We start from the raw sequence: 20226 nt of genomic DNA, 5'->3' as shown, positions 1-20226 counted from the left end.
GACTAGAGAGGGGGCAGTGTTCCGTACGTCTACTTTATGAATGTAAATTGATGGCCACCTGCGGGATTCGTTACCGTCAAAGTTATTTTGTCATGATCATAATAATTTTCCCCGTTCATTATGGCTAAATACCCAAAATGTATGGTTATACAGATATTTTTATATATTCAAAACTTTGAAAAGGCTGTATTTAAAAAAATTGGGTTTTTTTGTATAATTATAGACCCTCCGGCTTGAAAAATTCTTGTTATGGAAACAAATTGGAGGTCGATTGTTTGGAGTATTTTCTTCAGTTCTGACCATAAACGTTTAGAGACGAAGTTGGATTCCTTGGGGTTCCTCTCCATTCCAGTTTAGAAAGATGTTTCGAAACATGGCTTTGAAGGGACCGCTGTCATGAATTTCTAATTGTCATCACGAAACGGCATCACAACGTTTAGACGTCAACGGTTGCCTTGAAGGGACATTTTCGTCCTGAATTTTGCGTTATAGAAAAGAAAATCCGAAAAAGGCTTCCAGAAAATTACATGGTCAACCGTGAGGTCTTTACTGAGAGCATTACCAATTACCCTCGGTCGTCGACGTGCGACGTCGGTCGACTGTGGTCTGAACGGCCAGGGCCTTTCTCCAAATTTCGGCTGACACCACAAATATTTTGAAACGTTCACTGTTGAAAGCAATTGAAAATGTTTGCAAAGGTTGAAATTTCATTCGAAAGTTTGATAACTAGCTGTCGTAGAAAATGGACCTGTACCAAGTCAGGTCCCCGGTGTCACTCAGAGAGGACAATGAAAGTGATTCGTGAAAATGACTAAGCCTGAAACCAAAAATGGAAACGAACCGATTTGGGCCTAATTTGAGAAACCCATCTACCGGAAGGTCAGCTTTGCAAATAAAAAACAAACCATAAGCAAAAGTGCACATCGCACACCTTTTCCTTCGCACGTCTTTGCAGTAAAGGACGAAAATCATAGAAACAGACACCGTAAAATAAATCACGGTATATGGAAAAACCACAATACCAACCCGTTGTCAACTGGAGCAGGTCAATGCGACTGTTGGGCGATTAGTAAGGCACTCACCTCAAACCAGGGACATGATGGATGTATCGTGTGAGGAGTCTTGGTCCAAATTCGTCCTTTCACATTGCAGCAGCTTTCACCTTGTGATACAGTCGCACTTGGTCGATATACACTTCGTCAACAGGCTTATGGTAGGCGGCCGACCTTACAAAAGGCAATAATATGTAACTCATGGCAATGTCTGGCTCTCCCACGAAGGCGCAGGTTGAATTTCAGAAGGAAATCGTTCCGATTTGGTGATCACGGCTGGCTGATAGCAAGTTCAACAATATGCCTTACACCATACCTGTGCTTTTATTATAAATGTGCTTCTGTGCAATCAGCTTAGCCTATCTTGGGTGCCGCGGACCATTGTGAATACTTAAAGGGACCATGTAAGGCACTTTTGTTTTAGCTATTTTAAACATATCTTCTTTTTTCCCGTACAACTAAAAAATTCCAATATCCATGAGCAGAACTGTAATGCCACGGTCATCCCAAGTAGAAAATCTAACTTGCCTTGATTTCATACGCAAAACTATTGGAATTTCAGATTTTCTATTCTAAAGTTACTCTTTTTCAGTAATTTATCAGCAAGTGCATGGCAATAAGCTAAACGAACAACTCTTTTCCCAAATATGTTTTCAATTACCAAATTTTTGGTTCATAATTTGAACAGAAAACATGTAAACTGAACAGTGTCTTCCCCGATTGGCATCACGGCAACAACGCCCTCAGTTGTCCAGCAGACACGGTTCAAGAGCCAATTTGTTGGGGGGGGGGCTAGACCCTTCGAACCTTTAAACCTTCACCACTGCTCTTCCAATTTTTGCATTTTTTTCGGGGGGGGGCTCGAAAAAAGTTTGGAAGGGGAGCTAAAAGCCTCCCTCGAGCCCTCCGTAGAACTGCGTCTATTGTTGTCCATAAATGCATGGACAATTTTACGTTCTAAAAGTACATTTTTCAATGCACTTAATCCCAAAAGGAGGTCAAATAGTTTTCATACACTGAAGAAGAGATAAAGAAGCCAAAAAAATGTGTGCTGCAGATAAATTTATCTCATCCCATGAGACGGGCCTTCCCATTTATCTGCGTGTTTGATGAGGAGTCAGATGCAGACGAGAGACATTCCAAGACGTCCGTGTAAAGGTGGGCGGCGAGGAGAGCCACCCTGACTCCCCAAAATATGTAAATGAATTTTCTGAGACTGGAAAGTGTGCTTTGTATTTCATGTCCGAAGTGACAGATCAGGTTAGATAGTGACAGATCATCATAATTATATGCACACGCCTTCATTTTTCCACCCCCTTCCTAAAAGATCCATAACGTGGAAAACCTTCCTTTTCAACGTGTTTAGCACCATAAACCCGGTCTGTCCCTTTGGAAATGAAACTAATTAGAAGAATTTCTTTATTCTTTATTCAAAATCCGCCTCAATTTTTCTCACCACGAAAAATTGGGGAATATGATTCAATAGATCATCCTTCCCCGGTCAAAAAAGTGAGAAATATATGCTCCCATCCCCGGGGGATTTACGCCCCTGCTCATCAATTTAGCTCACCTTGGACATCTCTTCTGCTATCCACCTCGAGCAGAAACGCCCCCTTGGAAAGAGCCGCTTTGGTCGGCAGTTTTCATTTTGCTAGTAGCGATGCGACTGCAATGCTTGGGTTTCCTAGTCGTTCGTGGACCAGAAAAGCGCAGTTAGTACCAAAGGAGCCTCCGTCGCTGAGGAAATCGGGCCCCTTTTTGATCCCGAAGATTTTATTTACCATGTAGTTGACAAACAAAATGGCTAGCCGGCCGTTGATGCAACAAACGCACTGAAGTAAAGCGGTGTGCAAAATTATTTGAACACTTGACGTAGGCCTATTAAGTACTTACAGTAACTTGCTGGTGACGAAATGGCAATCAATATACCCATCAAATGTTTCGTATACATATGCAAATTATTTTAACACTTTTCATAAGCGAGAATGAAGTTGCTAGTACTGGAAAAAAAACCAGTTATGTAATGTTTTCCATTTTTGACGCATTATCCAGACAACTCTAGTAACCAGCTATTCGTACACCCCTTAATCAATATTCTGCAGTTTTTTGTTTTGTTTTGGTCCAAATCAATTGTAATACTCTTTGCATGCATTAGTTGATATTTGAAGCTCTTCATGGTGGTACTGGCAATTAGAGATTATACTGTAGGTCTGTGATAGCATCGTGCAAAAATACGGAAACGTATTACAGCCACGCATATAATTCTTTTCAAGTACGTACGTACGTGACAGTTTCACTTTAACGTACGTGATAGTTTTCACGTACGTACGGACTCAAATCCACCAAAACCAGACCGGGGGTGTGCGTGCAAGTTACACGTGACAACGGTGTGTCAACCTAAACGGACGTAAAAACTATCACGGCTTTGAGTACTCACCGGTTCCTCTCAGAATCACACCTTTTCTGAAGAGATAATTTCATTGGTGTACCTGCAAACCTACAGCTTAAGTCTGAACAGTAAGTTGGAACGAAACGGCAAGTGTGCATACGCAGAATGTCGAGTGTTCAAATAATTTTGCAAATGTATATTGCATTCAAGCACTAATGCTGAAAATAACAACATTTTACGGATATATATGCTGTAATGATTGCCATTTCATCACGGGGAACTAAAATACATGTACGTGTACACTGTGCCTGAAATATGACGTGTTCAAATAATTTTGCACACTACTGTTTGTCATCATAATTCACAAAGAGTTAACAAATCTCACGCTATTACAAAATGTACTTCGGGTTGGGAAGATAATAATTTTGATTAACAGATTTTAGCTCTTAAGGGTAACTGCAACAAAACATCACGCAAGCTAATAAACACTACAACCAAATACCAGTTGGAAATATCCCCACTTCAACACTTATGGAGTAACTGCGCATTTTGCGGCAAAACTAGTTTAAAAACGTACATGACGAACTTTCTGGAAACTGACTGCCCCAAACGACGAGAGAAATGTATAGCCGCGCTGTCCCGGCAACTTTAAAATGCAGAAATGGAACTCCTCTCAAATCAAGCCCATATTTACCAGGCATGAGCTCTTGTGTATCAAATGGTATGCTGAACGAACTCATTTAATACAGGGTATTATATTTTTGTCAATCTCTGACAATTTTGGGATCGAGAAATGTGAAAATAATTTCCGACATTGAAGCAGTAGCTCATATCAGCTCATTTCCGTTGGCTCCCTCTCTGGCTCCTCGTTAGAAAGGTTTCAAAAGGAACATGTGCAGCCTGTATAGAACCTACCACTTCCCATGCAGAGCTTAACTAATTGCTGGAAATGCTTTGCTGCTGAGGTTTAATGGACTGAAATTCTCTCTCAGATAGTTAACAATGTCCATATCACATGACTCGGAAATCATTTCAATATTATAGGGGCACTACACTATTTTGATGCGCTGATGAGGAGGATCAGCTGCTCTTTTAAGGGTTTTCAGGCGCAACATTAAAGGTAGAAATGAATATGACGAGTTTCATTTTAAAATCGTTGAATGTTCTCTTAATGTTGGACCTTTGGTGCGTTTATATGAGGACGATCAAATGACCATGTGGGTTTTCGGGTGCAACATTAGGAAAAAATTAAATTACGAGTAAGATGACTTGTTCCGTCTGAAGATGTTCTCTTTTTGAAGGTCTATAACTATTCCCTTTTCTTGGAGGGGAGTTGGGTTGCTTGTTAAGTTTCAGGAGCCAAAATTTAGGCCCTAAAAAGCCCCCCCCCTCAAAAAGGGTACAAATTATAAGAGTTTATCGAAAAGAAAACTGTTATGAAGATATATTATTCATCATGCGATTTTCCTGCAGAAGCAAGAACTATTAGGAATTAATACGGTTGACCATGCACCTACGGAAGCGTATAAGTGCCACTTGCAATTTTTTTTCGAGTTATTACCGGTATCTCGCCGCGGCGAGATAATAACTCGAAAAAATTGCAAAGTGGTCCTTATACGCTTCCGTTTTATGCACAAATCCCCAACCGAGATTTTTTTCACCTCATCTTAAAATGTATGAAATCCCAGCGGATTTTAATGCTATGCATTTCAAATTACTCCATTTAAAGTCGAAATAAATCCTGTTCGTAGAAATTTAACTGCCTGGGATTAGTTGGAACATCGAGCTACTTTATATGCAAATAAAACCAGTTCTAATAAGCCCATGAAATCCGCATGCATTACAAAAAGCAGAGCTCTGAAACAAGAGTTTCTCCGACTTGGAGAGTCTGAGTTAGAGAACTTTGAGCAGCCAAATTTTAAGTTTTCTCATTTGGCAGTGTCCCCCGCATGGCAACGTGTAAATGAGAACAGTGCCTGCGTCGTAAAGGGGAGAATGGCACAAATAGTACTGTATAAGGTTGGTCATTCGCATTACGCGTAAATACAATATACATGTTCTGAGGAGAATTTATCATTGTTATTAATGATGCCACAATCTAATCTTACCATGCCACGCAATCTTATCATTGTCCTAGTCGTTGGTTTAATTGTTTATTTTTGTCCGTATGGGTGTTTGAGCTTAACTCGTGATGGCAATTCCAGCCAAATTTATGTTGTTATTATGTGCAGCTAGAGACAGAACGACTGTGTTGCCTTGCCATTCCAACGGATTACTGTGATTCTCATTTTAGCTGCACAATTACTATTGCATCTTTGGCACAATGTGCACTCTCGGTTGACCCGTCCTCGCGCGTTCCGTATAGTGTTCACAGAGCACACTACAGACCGAAGGCAGTGGACACCAAGGGCTTGAAGTCAGCTTGTCAAGTTGATATTGCTGCAGTTGGAGCCCTTTTTCACACTCTGAAAACTCCCGGTTCAGACTGACCAGGGAAAAGGGTAAAACGGTCCAGGGCGGGATAATTTTTGATAAGGTAAATTGCCAGGCCCTACAGGTCAATTTGACTCCGGTTTTTAGGGGGGTATGACCCTCAGAGGAAACGAGGGTTAGCTTGCCTTACACCTATTGCTTTCAGTACAGATGACCGACACATTGTTAAAGATGACTTTTGAAGATGCGCGAGGTTTGGTGAGCGAACTGTCAGCTAAACGCTTGTATTACATTATCAAGTAATATCAACGTAATGACATTCTTGCCAGATTTTTCCTGGTCTGTTCAGCAGATGGAAATATGATGAATATTAAACGGGGGGAGTATATAGCCCATAAGTTCTAAAATGGGCCATAAACAATAAGGTGGAAGACAAAATATAACATAGAATTCAAACGGTGTTTGTTCAAATAAAAATGCAACGAATCGAATATTTCAAAAGCCCAAACCCCCCAGAGATGCATGTAGTAGGCCTATACTAAGTAGTGAGAGCTTAACTCTCACCGTGCTCCTGCCGCCAACAACAACTTTGGGAACCATAAAGAGTGCTGTGTTTTTCACGTTCGATAACATCACCATTATTTATGACTTACGTGTATACGATACATGTAGTGCCCAGTCACTTTCAAATGTGCACTTGTTTGGAAAATCTTGATTATTGGGGATCCTTTGGCATGTAATCTTGTAAATTCAAACTACCGTATAGGAGGCGTTCTACGCCTGCAACCCCAACGAAAAAGAGACACCCGGCAGCAGCCATGCTGTAAGCAAGTCCCAAGGCTCCACATATGCACCACAGTAAATGCAGCGGGCCAGTTGTTCAAAACCGCGAATCCGTACCACAGCAAGTGATCTCCACAGAAACGCAGTCCGTCAAGGTTCAGACGTCTGTAACCCAGCCGGTTGACCACACGGAAGGGTACTGTCCACTAATTCAAGCTCATTGAAAACAGTGTAAAATCAGCATTATCCAGGGCCCAGTAACATAGTATAAGATTTCAACATCCCTGAGATTTCTGAAATAACGCAAATTTAATTTTTTCCTGGTTCCTAATCTTTCAATTTCTTTTTCACTTTTTTTTTGGTGTGTTAACCAATTATATTTTTAATTAGGCCTATTCCCACAAAACAAAATCACCCCCGGAGGTGATTTTTCCGAAGTCTGCTTGCAGCCATTTGTCAAGCGGCAATCCTCAACTTTCGGGCACATATACCATTTTTCGACTGTATGATTTTCAGATTCTGCTCTCAGATGGAAGCCCAAAGAAGGGAGTCAATTTCATTTCAAAACACGGCCCCTGCTCGGAGCGGATAGGAAAGAACATGCCTCGCTATCTGCCTCGAGCAGAAGCACCCCCTCATCGGTTGAAAAGAGCCTCGTTGGTTGAGAGTGTTCCTTTTTTTTGGCAGCGATGGGACTGTGAAGCGTGCATTACCTCGTCGTTCGTGAACCAGTTCCGACCGAAGAAGCCTCCGTTGCTAAGAAAAAAGCGCCCTCTCTTGGTCCACCTTGAAGCCCATTAGCACGAGTGGGTCCGGATTCATGAAATTGTTCAGTCGTGAGCTGGGTTGCACCAGAGAGGAATAAGAACACTTATTCCTCCATGGTTGCACATTAGGCCTATTTTTTTGTATCTCAGGACCGTGTCAAAAAGCATTTAGGGTAGGCCTACGACTTCCAAACAATAAAATTTCATTATTCACAGGAATAATTTGAGATAATTTAGCTGCACTTCAAGTCTGCACTTCAAGTCTTCAGTAAGTGTACACTACCGCGTTTATCAGACAGAAATTATAAGCAAAGCGTTCTCTCCGAATGATTACTAGACCCTTGCTGAGGATTTATTAAAGTGTGGTGATCATCTGCCAAAATTAAAAGCACCATAAAAAATGGTAATATCCTTTTAGTTCGCAGCCCGCGTAAAGGGCCATGTATTTTCCCCCAGTTTCATGAAGCATGGGCCTACATACTAGCCCAGACCTACTCTTTCCACCTCTACTCCGCATCCGTCACATGCTGAAGCTGTTTACCTCCACGTTTAGGCCTACTAAACTAATAGGAAAACCGATTATTTGTTATCATCATTCTAAACACTTTTGAAACTAGTTTAGATATATGGCTTCAGCCCCCTCTTCTAACGAACGATTTGGCAGACTTGCGAAAATGAGAGAGAAGGCACAAATGACTGGAATTCTGTTTCATTTTGAAATTAAAGCGCCAACATCATTGATAGACTGCTCGCCACGTTTTAATGTTGCCATAAGGATAAGGCATACGCCTGGGTACCATTTTAATGGGTATTTGGGAACTAGTACCTTGCATTCCCTAAAGCTACTTTTCATAATTAGTTTCGGGCGTATATTCTGGTAGCCATGCTAACAATAGCGCCGGTCGCACTAGCACTCCAAAGTTCGAGTCCTCATCAACACTCAGCACTTTTGGAAGCGGAAATCGGCTCGCACGGATGTGACTGTGGGCATAATCATGGGATCTCGAACATCGAGTTTGCTTCAAGCGGAGGAAATTGAGGAAATCCAAAAAGAAACAGGGTGTAAGTCAATGTTAATAAGTTAGGGTTAAGCAGATGCGGGCATTGCAGAACTCCTGGTACTCGTCGTAGGCCTTAGCCTAGACCCGTAAACAGGGCCCAACGAATACTCCTCCGTCGTATACTGGGCCTTGTCCCGTTTAATAGGGATTTCTTTCGAAAACGTTATCCGGGACATCCGGGGGGCATAATTAAACATCCGCTTAATTTTATGAGCTGAAATTGCACCGGTATGTTCACTACTTACGCTGTAAAAAATCCACTAGGTTGCTAATTGTAGAAAACTTGCCTTTTCCTCGTTTGGAGGAAAAAATGTTGCCTTTTTTCTACTCCATACGAATTTTCGCCTGACTTGTACATTACACAGACTCCTTTGTATGGTTAAGTGATGGTACCCTGTACAAGAGCCTGTCTAGTTTGCACCCAGACTTCTAGCCCCACTAGTGTGGCACAGACTCTTACTCCCGATCCATCCTTAGCCACACATCCGTATGCGCAATTTCGTGTCGGCGTATTGAACATTTCGGCGCACCCACTTATCATCATGGGCGCAATTTCTTTTGCACACGAACATGATTCTTGACCTTTCCACTTTCTAAAAACCATTTATTGAATGATTTCACTCATGTTATTCAAGTATTTTCCTGTCTTTTTGCCTTTATCCATTCAATCTAAAAGGTTCGCTCTCACAGTCGCCATCTTTAAAATAAGGTCATTGAAGAGTACGACACTTGACCCCTCATCGTCTCGACGGTGTGCAAAAGAAATTGCGTCCACGATGATAAGTGGGTGCGCCGAAATATTCAATATGCCGACACGAAATTACGTATACGGATGTGTGGCTCATCATCTCGATGGCTGTTCCATGTCAAAATATATAATACACGGACTGAGCGATAAGATACTACATGTACCAATGGGCTCTTCCAAAACTTGGGCAGCAGTTTAGATATGTCGTCGAGACGATGAGGGGTCAAGTGACGTAATGTTCAACAACCTTATTTTAAAGATGGCGACTGTGAGAGCGAGCCAGTTATATTGAATGGATAATGGCAAAAAGACTGGAAAAGACCTGAAAAACGTGAGTGAAATCATTCAATAAATGGTTTTTAGAAAGCGGAAAGGTCAAGGATCTTGTCAGTGTGCAAAAGAAATTGCACCCACAATGATAAGTGGGTGCGGCAAAAATTTTCAGTATGCTGACACGAAATTGCGTATACCGATGTGTGGCTAAGGATGGAGCGGGAGTGAGAGTCCGTGCCACACTAGTGGGGCTAGGCCTAAGCCTACTCCGAGAACTTTGAGTCATTGCTCCGTCACGTCCATGTGGTTATGGTGGTGTGACTCAGAGGTGATGCCATTTCTATAAGTACTATATATAACGCTGTGTTTTTTAAATCCAGTTTTGTAGTGAAGATCCTTTAAGGCAAACTCCGCTTTTTCAACCAAATTTTCCTGTGAGCATGGTGAGAGCCTACTCCCCTCTTAACACGCCAGAATGTGAGTTTCAGACCATAAGACTGGGTATCCACAGAAAAATCCGACATTTTTACTCACCAGTCTCTCGTGTGTCCACATGACTTGCACTATGCCGATCAGGCATATTGGGTAAGAAAAATGTTTAGCTCATTGGTTGCACATGCATTGGGCCAATAGCCAGGCTTGCTCTGCATTTTGGCTAGGCCCATACCATTTTCGGTGCGTGACACGTGCGGCGCTGTGAGTCATTGACAGATACATTTATTTATTTCTGTGAAAGTCATTCAGTCCATTCCTTTTTTATTTCATGAGTGAGGAGTTATAGGCCTACAGCTTGTCTTTACACTGTATACCCTCCAAACCAAAAACAAGTCACGCAGCAAGAATGGTCATGCAGTGAAATCAACTTGTAATCCCCTGCATCTGAAAATAGTTGAATCGAAATGTGCAGCAGGCTTAGCCATTGGCTGGCCGGACACCTGCGCAATGTGATAAACACAGACGGCATGAACGGCGCAATCGATGTTGGGTGGACATGAGAGATTGGTGAGTAAAAATGTCAGATTTGTCAATGAATACTCGGTCTCATTGTCTGAAGCTCCCGTTCAGGATGTATAAGAGCCACAGTTACTTCACAGTTGCTCTCACGGGAAAATTTAATTGAAACAGCGGAGCTTGCTTTAAAGGATCTTCACCGCAAAAAATTGGCTTGAAAACACAAAGCCTCACAACCCTATGAAAATGGCACACGTATACTGTAACACCTCTGAGTCACACAAAGTAGTGACTCAGAGATCTCGAAGTATCCTGACTAGGCCCTACTCCCCGTGAGTTGGCACGGTTGGAGGTTCTCAAGTCACTTTTAATGGGTTCGTAACGCTGTGGAATTTAACTGCAGCCCCAACAATGACCTTCTGTCAGTCATCAAAACTGTACGTTCTCAATCAAATCTTCTCCCCTAAAGCCATCAAAACTAAATTGTATCTCTTTAAAATGCGTTGGTTATAGTTTTTGAACCATGTAACTAGTCATATGGAGTAGTGACTTTGAGTTCTGTAAGTAGGCATTGCGTAGGCCAGCTAGCCCAGGTTGGACGCCAGTCTTCATTACATCACAACTAAAACCATAGCCTTCAGCAAATGTCGAACCCCACGGTTGGTGTATGCCCACATGTACATGCCATGCCTGTGACGGAAAGAATTCTAATATGGAACGCACAACTCCCTGTGACATGCGGGAGCTTTGTGATCTTTCACGTTAAAAACATTGTACGACATTATGATAAGTCAATGGGGTTTTCACCAAGCAACCGACGTACTGTGCTTTACAATATCTTTTTTATAAATGTAGGATCCTTGAAGCCTGCAGGCTGTATTTCAAAGAAATCCCTGGTCTTTGTCGCTGTTGTGGTCGAGTACTTTACAAGTATCAAGTTCTCTGCCAAACATTTAACTAGTTAGGAAGGAACAAAGCTGAAGAACGGTATATGGGCATTTAATGATATGTGCACAAAGGTAAGATTACATAATTACATCATGACTTCAGACTATTACTGTTCAATAAAAATTAAGTTTTTAGGACAAAAGTACTCAAAAAATACTCTGTGGAGCACTTTTTGAGTACTTTTCTCCTTAAACCTTAACTGGGAGTGTCTGAAGTCTTACATGTACAGTTTGTCATCTTACCTTTGTGCATTTTTCATCAAATGCCTACAGGTACGTAGTCCAGCTTTATTCCCTCTTACCTAGTCGATTATTTGGTAGAGAACCTTGGTACTCTAAAAGTGCTTGACCACAACACTGGTCTCTGTGCTGTTCAGAAATAAAAATGGATGAATTATTTGTTGATTATTTTTCCTGCAATACAGTTTCCAAAAGACAAATTGTACGACTCTACAGTCGCTTCACGAGCTTGGACAAGAGTGACAATGGAGCTCTGAGGTAAATTGATGAGAGATCTGTGATATTTCCAAGTACAGATATTTAATAAAAATGGGATAGTTACATGTACTTGCACCTCATTAGGTGTTACTTAGGTGCAAAGTACTATACATATGGATGTTGTGCTCATATATGAAGTGGTTAATTATTCCTGTCTTGTTGGCTTTGCTTTCTCTGCTAACATAGGACATTGTTTCTATTGAAAAACAAAATCCTCTGGCAGCGAATGCATATTTTGCCATGGGCAAATGGAGTTCCCCTTCTTTATTTCTGGCATTTGTCCAGGATCTCTTTGCATGGACTTAAGATGTGATAAACTCACTTAAGACTTTCCTTGAAGTTTGTGTCAGCTACTCAGATACATGTCGTGGGAACATTTGAACCTGCTCACAGTGTTGTCGCATAACCCGTTATTTTTGTCTTTCGCTCTACACCCTCAGTCGTGAAGATTTGCTTAGGATCCCAGAACTTGCGATCAACCCACTGGGCGACCGCATCATTCATGCCTTCTTCATGGACAACCCGGAGAGCAAGATCAACTTCCGTCAGTTCATGCGCACATTGTCACTCTTCAGGCCAATCAAGAGCCGAGACAAGGATGCGGAGAACCCTTGCAACAGTCGGGACAACAAACTAAAATGTGAATACATGTGTATGTTGTTAGAAATGAAGTTGGACTGTCTACTTTTAGCCAAGTCCCATCTTTGTAAGCAAAAGTACTGTGCTTACCACTGGCAGGACTTGGGTGGTATTTCATGATTAGCAGATTTAACCTAAATGCCTGCACATTTTAAGTAAAAATTCATTTCTTAGGGCACTATCGCAGAAATCTGTGCTAACCAAGTAAACTAATAATCCTCAATTGCGGGATCATGACTTGATAATGCAATGCACATAATCCAAATTTGCTCACCTATTGAAATACACTCATTAATGTAAAAAGTTATTCACCCAGTAAAATCCATTCAGGTTTAAAGTCTGCTGGGTCCTTTATGGATGCTGCAAATCCTTCTGGTCAAAAGCATTTATGGTTTTCACATGGATTAACATGATCCATTAAGTCAAGGGTCTTTGAATTCTGAACTGGAGAATTGTGCACTCAACATGTTCTTAGCGTATTTTTGTAGAGTGGTTTGTTGCTTGTGCACAGTTGGCCTTGGTAACTGGACGTCACTCACCAGTTCCAACTTTTCATGCCACAGTTGCCTTTCGCATGTACGACCTGGACAGCAGCGGCACAGTGACTCGAGAGGAACTGCTGGTCATTCTCCAAATGATGGTGGGGTCCAACATAACAGAGGAGCAGCTGGGATCCATCGCGGACAGGACCATTGCTGAGGCAGATGAGGACAACAGTGGTGCCATCTCGTACGAAAATTTTGCCAAGGTGGGTGTTATGTATTCCCCTAATGTCCTCCTGCTTCGGGAGTGGCAGTCACTTGAAGGATTTGTCATCTGTGTTTCAGTGAACTCTCTCCACAAAACATGAGGGGCATTGAAAATGCATAATGCATCTTATTTGATAACTTCATGGGCAATGCTCAAGGAGAGAAAAAATAATCGTTCTGCATAAATTTTGAAAAGGACTCAGACTTTATAGTGGCCCGTCCATTTTTACAATATTGTTTCCGTCATTTTCAAATGAGTGTACAAATTGTAAGCTGGGAAGGAGGGTGGAAAAATGCACATTGCACACTTCGTTAAAAAGCTGACCCCAAAATTGGATGACCTCTTATTGTCAGAAATATCACTGAAGGAAAGTTAACGTGGGGAGAGCAGGTGTTTTAAACTGATGAAGTAATTCAAACAATGCTACTTAATTTCTTCCATGCATTTTACCACCAAGAAGGCGTTTTAAAAAACAAAGTTTTCAATTGCTGAATGTACTCGTTCTTACTGCTTTAAGAGAAAAAAATCTTCAGTATCTCAAGAAATTCGGTTGTTTTTAAATGTGCTACATCGTGGATCTGAACCAGTCAGACATTTAAACCTGCCACTATTTAAAGTCACAAAATGTCCAGACTAACAAAAGTGTTTCAAGACGTTTCCTTTTTCTTGCCCACCAGGCTCTGGAGAGGACGGATGTGGAGCAGATGATGAGCATCCGTTTCCTGAACTGATTGTGCCAGGTTGATATGGCTGGATCCATGTTATCCTTTTCAGACAAATCCAGATCACGATCCGATCAGTAATCCATCACTGGTTCACTGGCATGAGAAACTGCCTAATGGGTGGAGGGGACCAGCATTGAGAAAACTGATCAAGATCTAAGTCGGTGTGAAACAAAAAGACCCACAGACTTTATTCACGAGTCGGCCACATTGAATTGACAGCTAGGTTAAGTTTCCAGTTTGGGAAACCTTAGAGTTAAAATGAGGGCAGCGAAGTAAAAGTTCTTTACACATTAATGCCAGTTCATGCTGATTAGATAATTCAAAATTTGTGATTAATTATGTTTGCAGCCACATCTAAAACAAGGAAAGTGAGGCTTGGAACTCCAAATTGTCCAGCGCAACCCTACTTAACAGATCACATTTAATCATTTACATTTAGGGAACATGAACAAATGTGGCTTCTCTGTGAATGAAGTCTGTGGCAGGGAAGGGAAGGGGCAGTTTGTGTGACATTCACCCTCAGCGGTTTATTCAGCTCATCCATACAAAGTATCCGCTGTTTTCATGTTTTTAAAGGGTCTTTCTGCAATTTTCTATATAAGCCTATATTCCAGTTTGGGGGCTAGTATTGTCTTTGAAAAGTGCACTTTTTAAAAATGATTCAAATTTTCTAAACTTATCCTAACAAATAAGAGCGCTGATACTGTGATATTATCATGGTTTGGGGGATATTCCGTTTGAATTGCGAACCTCAAACCTGCTCACTGAAAATGTTGATAAGAAAGCTTTGCTCATCAACCTACCCTCCTGAATAGCAAAACAATGAAGCAGCAAAAGCAAACCAAAGTTACGACAGCAAAAACATCCAAAACTCTGAGAAAATCTAGTGTAGAGATTGCTTTACCGCTATGGTTTCTGCTTTGGATGACAACACACTTTTGCTCATAAATATACAAATTGTATTGGCATAAATATGAAAAGTCACCAAATACCCTTGAAACTGACAAAGCGGATATTGGAAATTGGGTTATACAGACACAAAGGAGCACTTACAAGAACTGCATGACAAAAATTACTTTGCAAGGGCACTTAAGTATTAAATACCATCCATCCTACTGCCGACTCATTGATTCCTGGGCTATCCGGTTCGTAAGTGTGACGTCACTTCTACCCCATAGAGAGTTACGTGGAACCATGGAACCGGAAGTTAACGCACAACTTCATTGTTCGTCCAACAGGAGCCGGCAATCAGTGGTGTGTCCGCGTGCATAAGAACCTGATGAACAATATTTTGCTACTGTCTCTTGCAACAATACCATATATGCACAGCCAGTGTCAGTGTTGTATGTTTGTGGATTTCATAACTGGATAATCTTATACATGCATTTTCAATCTCTCTGGAGGATAACTTGTGTTTTTGTGGAGAATTCGTCTCCGTCTGGTGTTAATCATTAATGATATACGTATATAAAACACAATTTTAGGGTGCGTAGTTGATATTAGCTACCTGAGGTATTGGAAGTTGACAGACTAGTTTCAGAGGCAAAGCATTGGGAACTGGTTTGTAAACTTCTAATCCGAAGGGATAACGACCCTCTGCCCAAACTAAACCATGTTATATTTGTTTTACCATAGCTCTTACTTATTAACATTTTACATTCATGTGGGGCTAGCTTGATTGCGCGGGCTCACTACCCACGAGCAACAGCTGCACAATTTCCTAATGGATGGTGAATGAACCCCTGAGAATTTCACCCTCAATCATGAATATGCATGAGGTTTTTGTAAGTTGTACTGTAAAGTCAGTGTTGTCTGTCAACGCATCACTCACCGGGAGGTCATGGCTCAGATGAGCCAAGTAAGCTTGTAGAGATTGTTTGCACATCTTTCTTGGTTTCTTGGCATTTGATGTTTGTAATACGCAGACTTTACCAGAACATAAATTTTATACATTTGTGAAGAATGCATAAAAGGTGGACTGCATGTTCCTTGCTCTAGTTTGATAAGTCCATCTTTAGATGTGGTAATTGGTATTTAATTGCTTACACGTGTACATTGCTATGGAGCCAGTGGTGGCCCACGGTCCACTGCACACCATAGGAAAGTACACATGTAAACAATGTGGGGGCCTGATCAGTACAGAGGTCTATTGTCATATAAAATGGGGAATCTAGTCAGCAGTTGTCTGTGCATATATCCAAGAAGTGCTCAAATATGGATCTACATATTGAGCTTCTCCACCATTACACCATAGCTCAATGTACTTGTCTGTATTTCCTCATCTAGGGTTGCAACTACACGTGCCTGTTGTACCAATCTGCTACACCTGTAGATTGATTCCTGAAAATAGAATGTTTAAGTGCAGAAGCAAGGGCAACTCATCTGAGCATTTATGTACAAGATTCCACTGGTCTTTCTTTCCAAAAGCACTATTGAAATGAGTTTAGCAATACTTTAACATCCATATGGCATTATGTATAACACTAGGGATACTGACATAAACACACTCTGCCAGTCACTCATGACCTTTGTACCGAAACTATCACTAAATGGCGGAGTATATTGAAACGTATATGTGCATGTAATGTTCAACTGAGTTGAGTTGACCCCACATGAGCAGCGCCTCTGTGAACAAGTAAAGTTTAAAGAATTGCTTAATACATGTATATGCTTATGTTTACCGTTGTTGAAAGAGGAAAGCTTTAGAAGTTGATTTTATCTGAAACTGCTAGCAACCATACATTCCTCAGCTTGAAAAGAAAAAGAATCTTATCTGATTTCAAAGTCTCCAGACTGGTTCCACATACACTACTCAAAAAAAAGTTAAGGACCACATTTATATTGTGTATACTTTTGAATGAGATATTTTACTGCTGAAAATGTGCATTTGATATTTTGAAAATTTTTTCTATTTTGTATGGTAATGAGAATAACATCTAGACAAACAAACAAACAGTAATGCCTTTGCGCAGAATTGCAAAAAAGCCAAAAGTGAAAGAACTAGGCCCACTCATTGCTTGGAAAAAAAACAAGTTAAGAAAAAAGTGGTCCTTGACTTTTTTTGAGTAGTATACATGGGCATATTGGGTTGAATAATCTGGGATGTGACATTGAAGTGAGTTTTTCATTCAGTTTGTTTTACATTGTGTTATGAATTTATAATTGGTTATAAATGGCTAAATTAAAAATTTACTGCACATTGTAAACTTCCCTCAAGAGACATATTAGAAATCGTTCATAACTTAGTTCCCAGAAGACCTAACAAGAAAAAAAAGATGCCATGCTGGGCTTATTGGAAATGAAAAAGCACAAAGATGAATTATATACTAACACCTTTGTTTTTAGAATAAATTTAATAATTTTTATTAAAATGAATATATTTTGTATTAACAAGTGCATATAACGGAAAGATTGCCTGTGTAAAAATAAATGTCATTGGAAATACGTATTTTGCCGTCTTTCGTGCATCTTATTAATTTGCTTTTTGTGGCTCTTAATGTGTGTTCTTGTTGCCTTCTTTTTATCTGAAAACATTTCATTTTAACTACATGCAGGGGAGACTCTAAAACCAGTAAAAACGACACCAGGAAAACCCCCGAACACTTTGGTCAAAGATTGTTCCAGGATTTTGTATTTTTTTGGAAAACTTTAGATGACTTCCAGTCAACTCTGATCATTCATCAAATATTTTTATTTGTTCAAGATTTCTGTTTGTCTGTAAACGAGGATAGACCAAGCAAACAAACTGTATGGAGTTGATGTAAACATCACTGCTACTCATAGATACATGTCATTTATCAGGCCAAAATTGCCATAATTATTTTTGACGAAAAAATATTAAAAGTTTAAGCCCTTTTTTCCTAAGCGTTTTTGGACTCTAATTCAGTGTTCAGAGAACTTTTCAAATTGTTTTAAATCCATGGCACCTACATATTGCTAAAATGAAAAAGTGGTCTTTTCAAGAGAAGTTTTCACATGTCATTTCTTCGTGAAATATTTAAGTGTGGGGGGGCAAATTTCTCTCGACAGAAATTATTTCCATATATTATCAATCTTTGAAAAATACTGTGGGCAGGGCTCTAAGCTGGACCGAGAGAGGGTGCAAGTTTCCTAGAAATAGAGGCTGCTTTGGTATAGTAGTAACGGCATATCACTGGTTCACGAACGACTATAAAATGCAAGCGTTGCAACGCTCACATCAGTACCGACACTGAACATGAGTACCCAACCAACATGACATTTTTCAACTGATGAGGGGGTGGTCCTGCTCAGGGCGGTAAAGGTGTCTTGCTCAGTCATCCACCTTCCTATAGGATAATAGAAAAGTAATCAACCATAATGCAAAGCATGTTTCTGTGGTTGTGACGTATTTCCATCTGAAAAAAAAGGTAGAGGATTTTCAGTCACATGGTTTTTAACGGTCAGTGTTCAATTTACACGGACGTGTGTGGAAATAATGACCGCACAGTATATGATGTAACATTCTGGCATACATGAAATAATACCCAGATTCAGAAATGCACACGCCTCCACGGACATGGTACGCTTTCCAAAATGTCTTTGCCTGCCATATTATACTATTGGGTCACGTGAAATTCCTCCATAGCGCATTTGCCATTCCCAGTGGCCTGTAGGCCAGTGAGTGGTTGTGGAGGAGTTCAGAAATTTGTCCAACCATAAGTAAAAGTATTATGCAAGGCAAGTAATTGTCTGGGCGATCTAAAGCGATTCTACTGAATGCTATCAGTTGGAATAAAAAAGAAGAATGCCTTTTTCGCAAAATTGCGAAAAAGCCCAAAATGGTCAAATGTCAGGTATGCGGAAGGTAGAGGTATACCCTCATAATTGAGCAAATAGCACAAGAGAACACACACCTACCGGACCATCAGTAATATCTGGTGCACAATTCATATTTACAATGGATTGGTTATTGGTTTTGCAATTCACGGTTGCCTAAAAGAATTTGTCAGTCGGGTTAGGGGCTCAAATTGAACTCCAGTACGATATCGATATCTCTAATGTATGAAAATTCCAATTAAACTTATCGCTGAATATCACACAATCTAACAGCAAAATATATATATATACGTTTATCGGCAGCGTTTTTAACGTTAAATGTTGCTCTCCTAGTATTTTAACCACAATGCATCATCGATCGTCAACCTGCGAGCTGCCTGCATAAACAATTTGATGTCGACTAAAACCTCCCTCGGAAAACCGTTCCCCAAGGCAGATGCGCATGCGCGCAAGACGCGGCTGAGTGTACACGGCATCACTCACTGGCCCCCTTTGCTGGGATGTTAGCAAACAAGTTCACTTGTCCTTTCCCGCACTGCAGATTACAGACACACTTTTGACACAAGACTATTAATAGTTTCAGGTTGCCTTTACTCTGCCCTAACGCAAACTTTTAGGGTCCATAGTCATCTTAGATGCTTCTTAAATATGACTTTTTAGCTGATCGAAATTAAATGCTTGTTAATTATCAACGATCATTATCATCCCCCCCAGCCCAGCCCCAAATTTTTTCCTGATATTTGATATTTTGATGTTTCTAAATAAAAATCCAACCATTTTCAACCTTGGAGATATAGCTCCGCACGGCGAAAATGACTTGTTTCTGGCAAATGGACGCGGGTATTTCAGGAAGCGTACCATGTCGGCCGGACGGAGGCGCGCAGATACAGTTTAGAATCTGTGGTATTATTAATGAGTTGGCAAATCCATCATGCATGCACCGGCGGTGGAGGGGGGGTGCCTCCACCTTTGAAAAGGTAGTTATTTTGCCCCCTCCCAATTTATGGGCCTACTGTAATAATTGGGTTCTTTGAGTATGGTCGGGGCTTGCCCCGCCCCCACTTTAAAAACAGTTCCGCCGCTGTTGGTTGAGAGACATCGAAAGCACGCACGTTTCCGTGCACATCCTTGTAAATTGAACGCTGACGAGTCAAAAATCACGTGATCCTCTTTAGTCTGGCCATTTTTCCCTGTGTAGCGCATCACATTAATATCAATATCAAAGGCCCTAACAAGCAATTATTTTCGATCAGCTGTAAGTTCAAAAATGTTTTTAAAGAGTTCAATTGGAAATCAACACTCAGTATGCTAAAATTAGTATCACAGCAACACTGTACATGTATGTCCAAAATAGAAATTAATTTAGGGTGAAAGTTTTTCCTGGCCTTTTAAGAAAGAGTCAGTAGGGACGCG

General features: G+C 40.7%; 1 protein-coding gene across 1 annotated transcript; it reads left to right on the top strand.

Moving 5' to 3' along the window:
- Positions 1 to 8303: 8303 nt before the first annotated feature.
- LOC110982895 (calcineurin B homologous protein 1-like) lies at positions 8304 to 16971 on the top strand. The gene is made up of 5 exons (XM_022241662.2): positions 8304 to 8486; positions 11830 to 11902; positions 12343 to 12542; positions 13105 to 13289; positions 13969 to 16971. The coding sequence occupies exons 1-5, from the start codon at positions 8420 to 8422 to the stop codon at positions 14020 to 14022; spliced, it is 579 nt and encodes a 192-aa protein (XP_022097354.1). The 5' UTR covers positions 8304 to 8419; the 3' UTR covers positions 14023 to 16971.
- The last annotated feature ends 3255 nt before the right edge of the window (positions 16972 to 20226 follow it).

Source organism: Acanthaster planci, linkage group LG01 (genome assembly GCF_054643075.1).
Source record: "Acanthaster planci isolate LZ-2023a linkage group LG01, COTS_SCS, whole genome shotgun sequence".
Classification (NCBI taxonomy): Eukaryota; Metazoa; Echinodermata; class Asteroidea; order Valvatida; family Acanthasteridae; genus Acanthaster; species Acanthaster planci.
Note: the sequence above shows the minus strand (reverse complement) of the source record. Positions and strands in the feature narration are given on the sequence as shown.

Coding starts and splice junctions, on each gene's coding strand:
- LOC110982895 (XM_022241662.2), top strand. CDS start 8,420: ATGGGATCTCGAACATCGAGTTTGCTTCAAGCGGAGGAAATTGAGGAA. Junction 8,487..11,829: donor AATCCAAAAAGAAACAGGGT/GTAAGTCAATGT, acceptor CCTGCAATACAG/TTTCCAAAAGACAAATTGTA. Junction 12,543..13,104: donor TCGGGACAACAAACTAAAAT/GTGAATACATGT, acceptor TTCATGCCACAG/TTGCCTTTCGCATGTACGAC.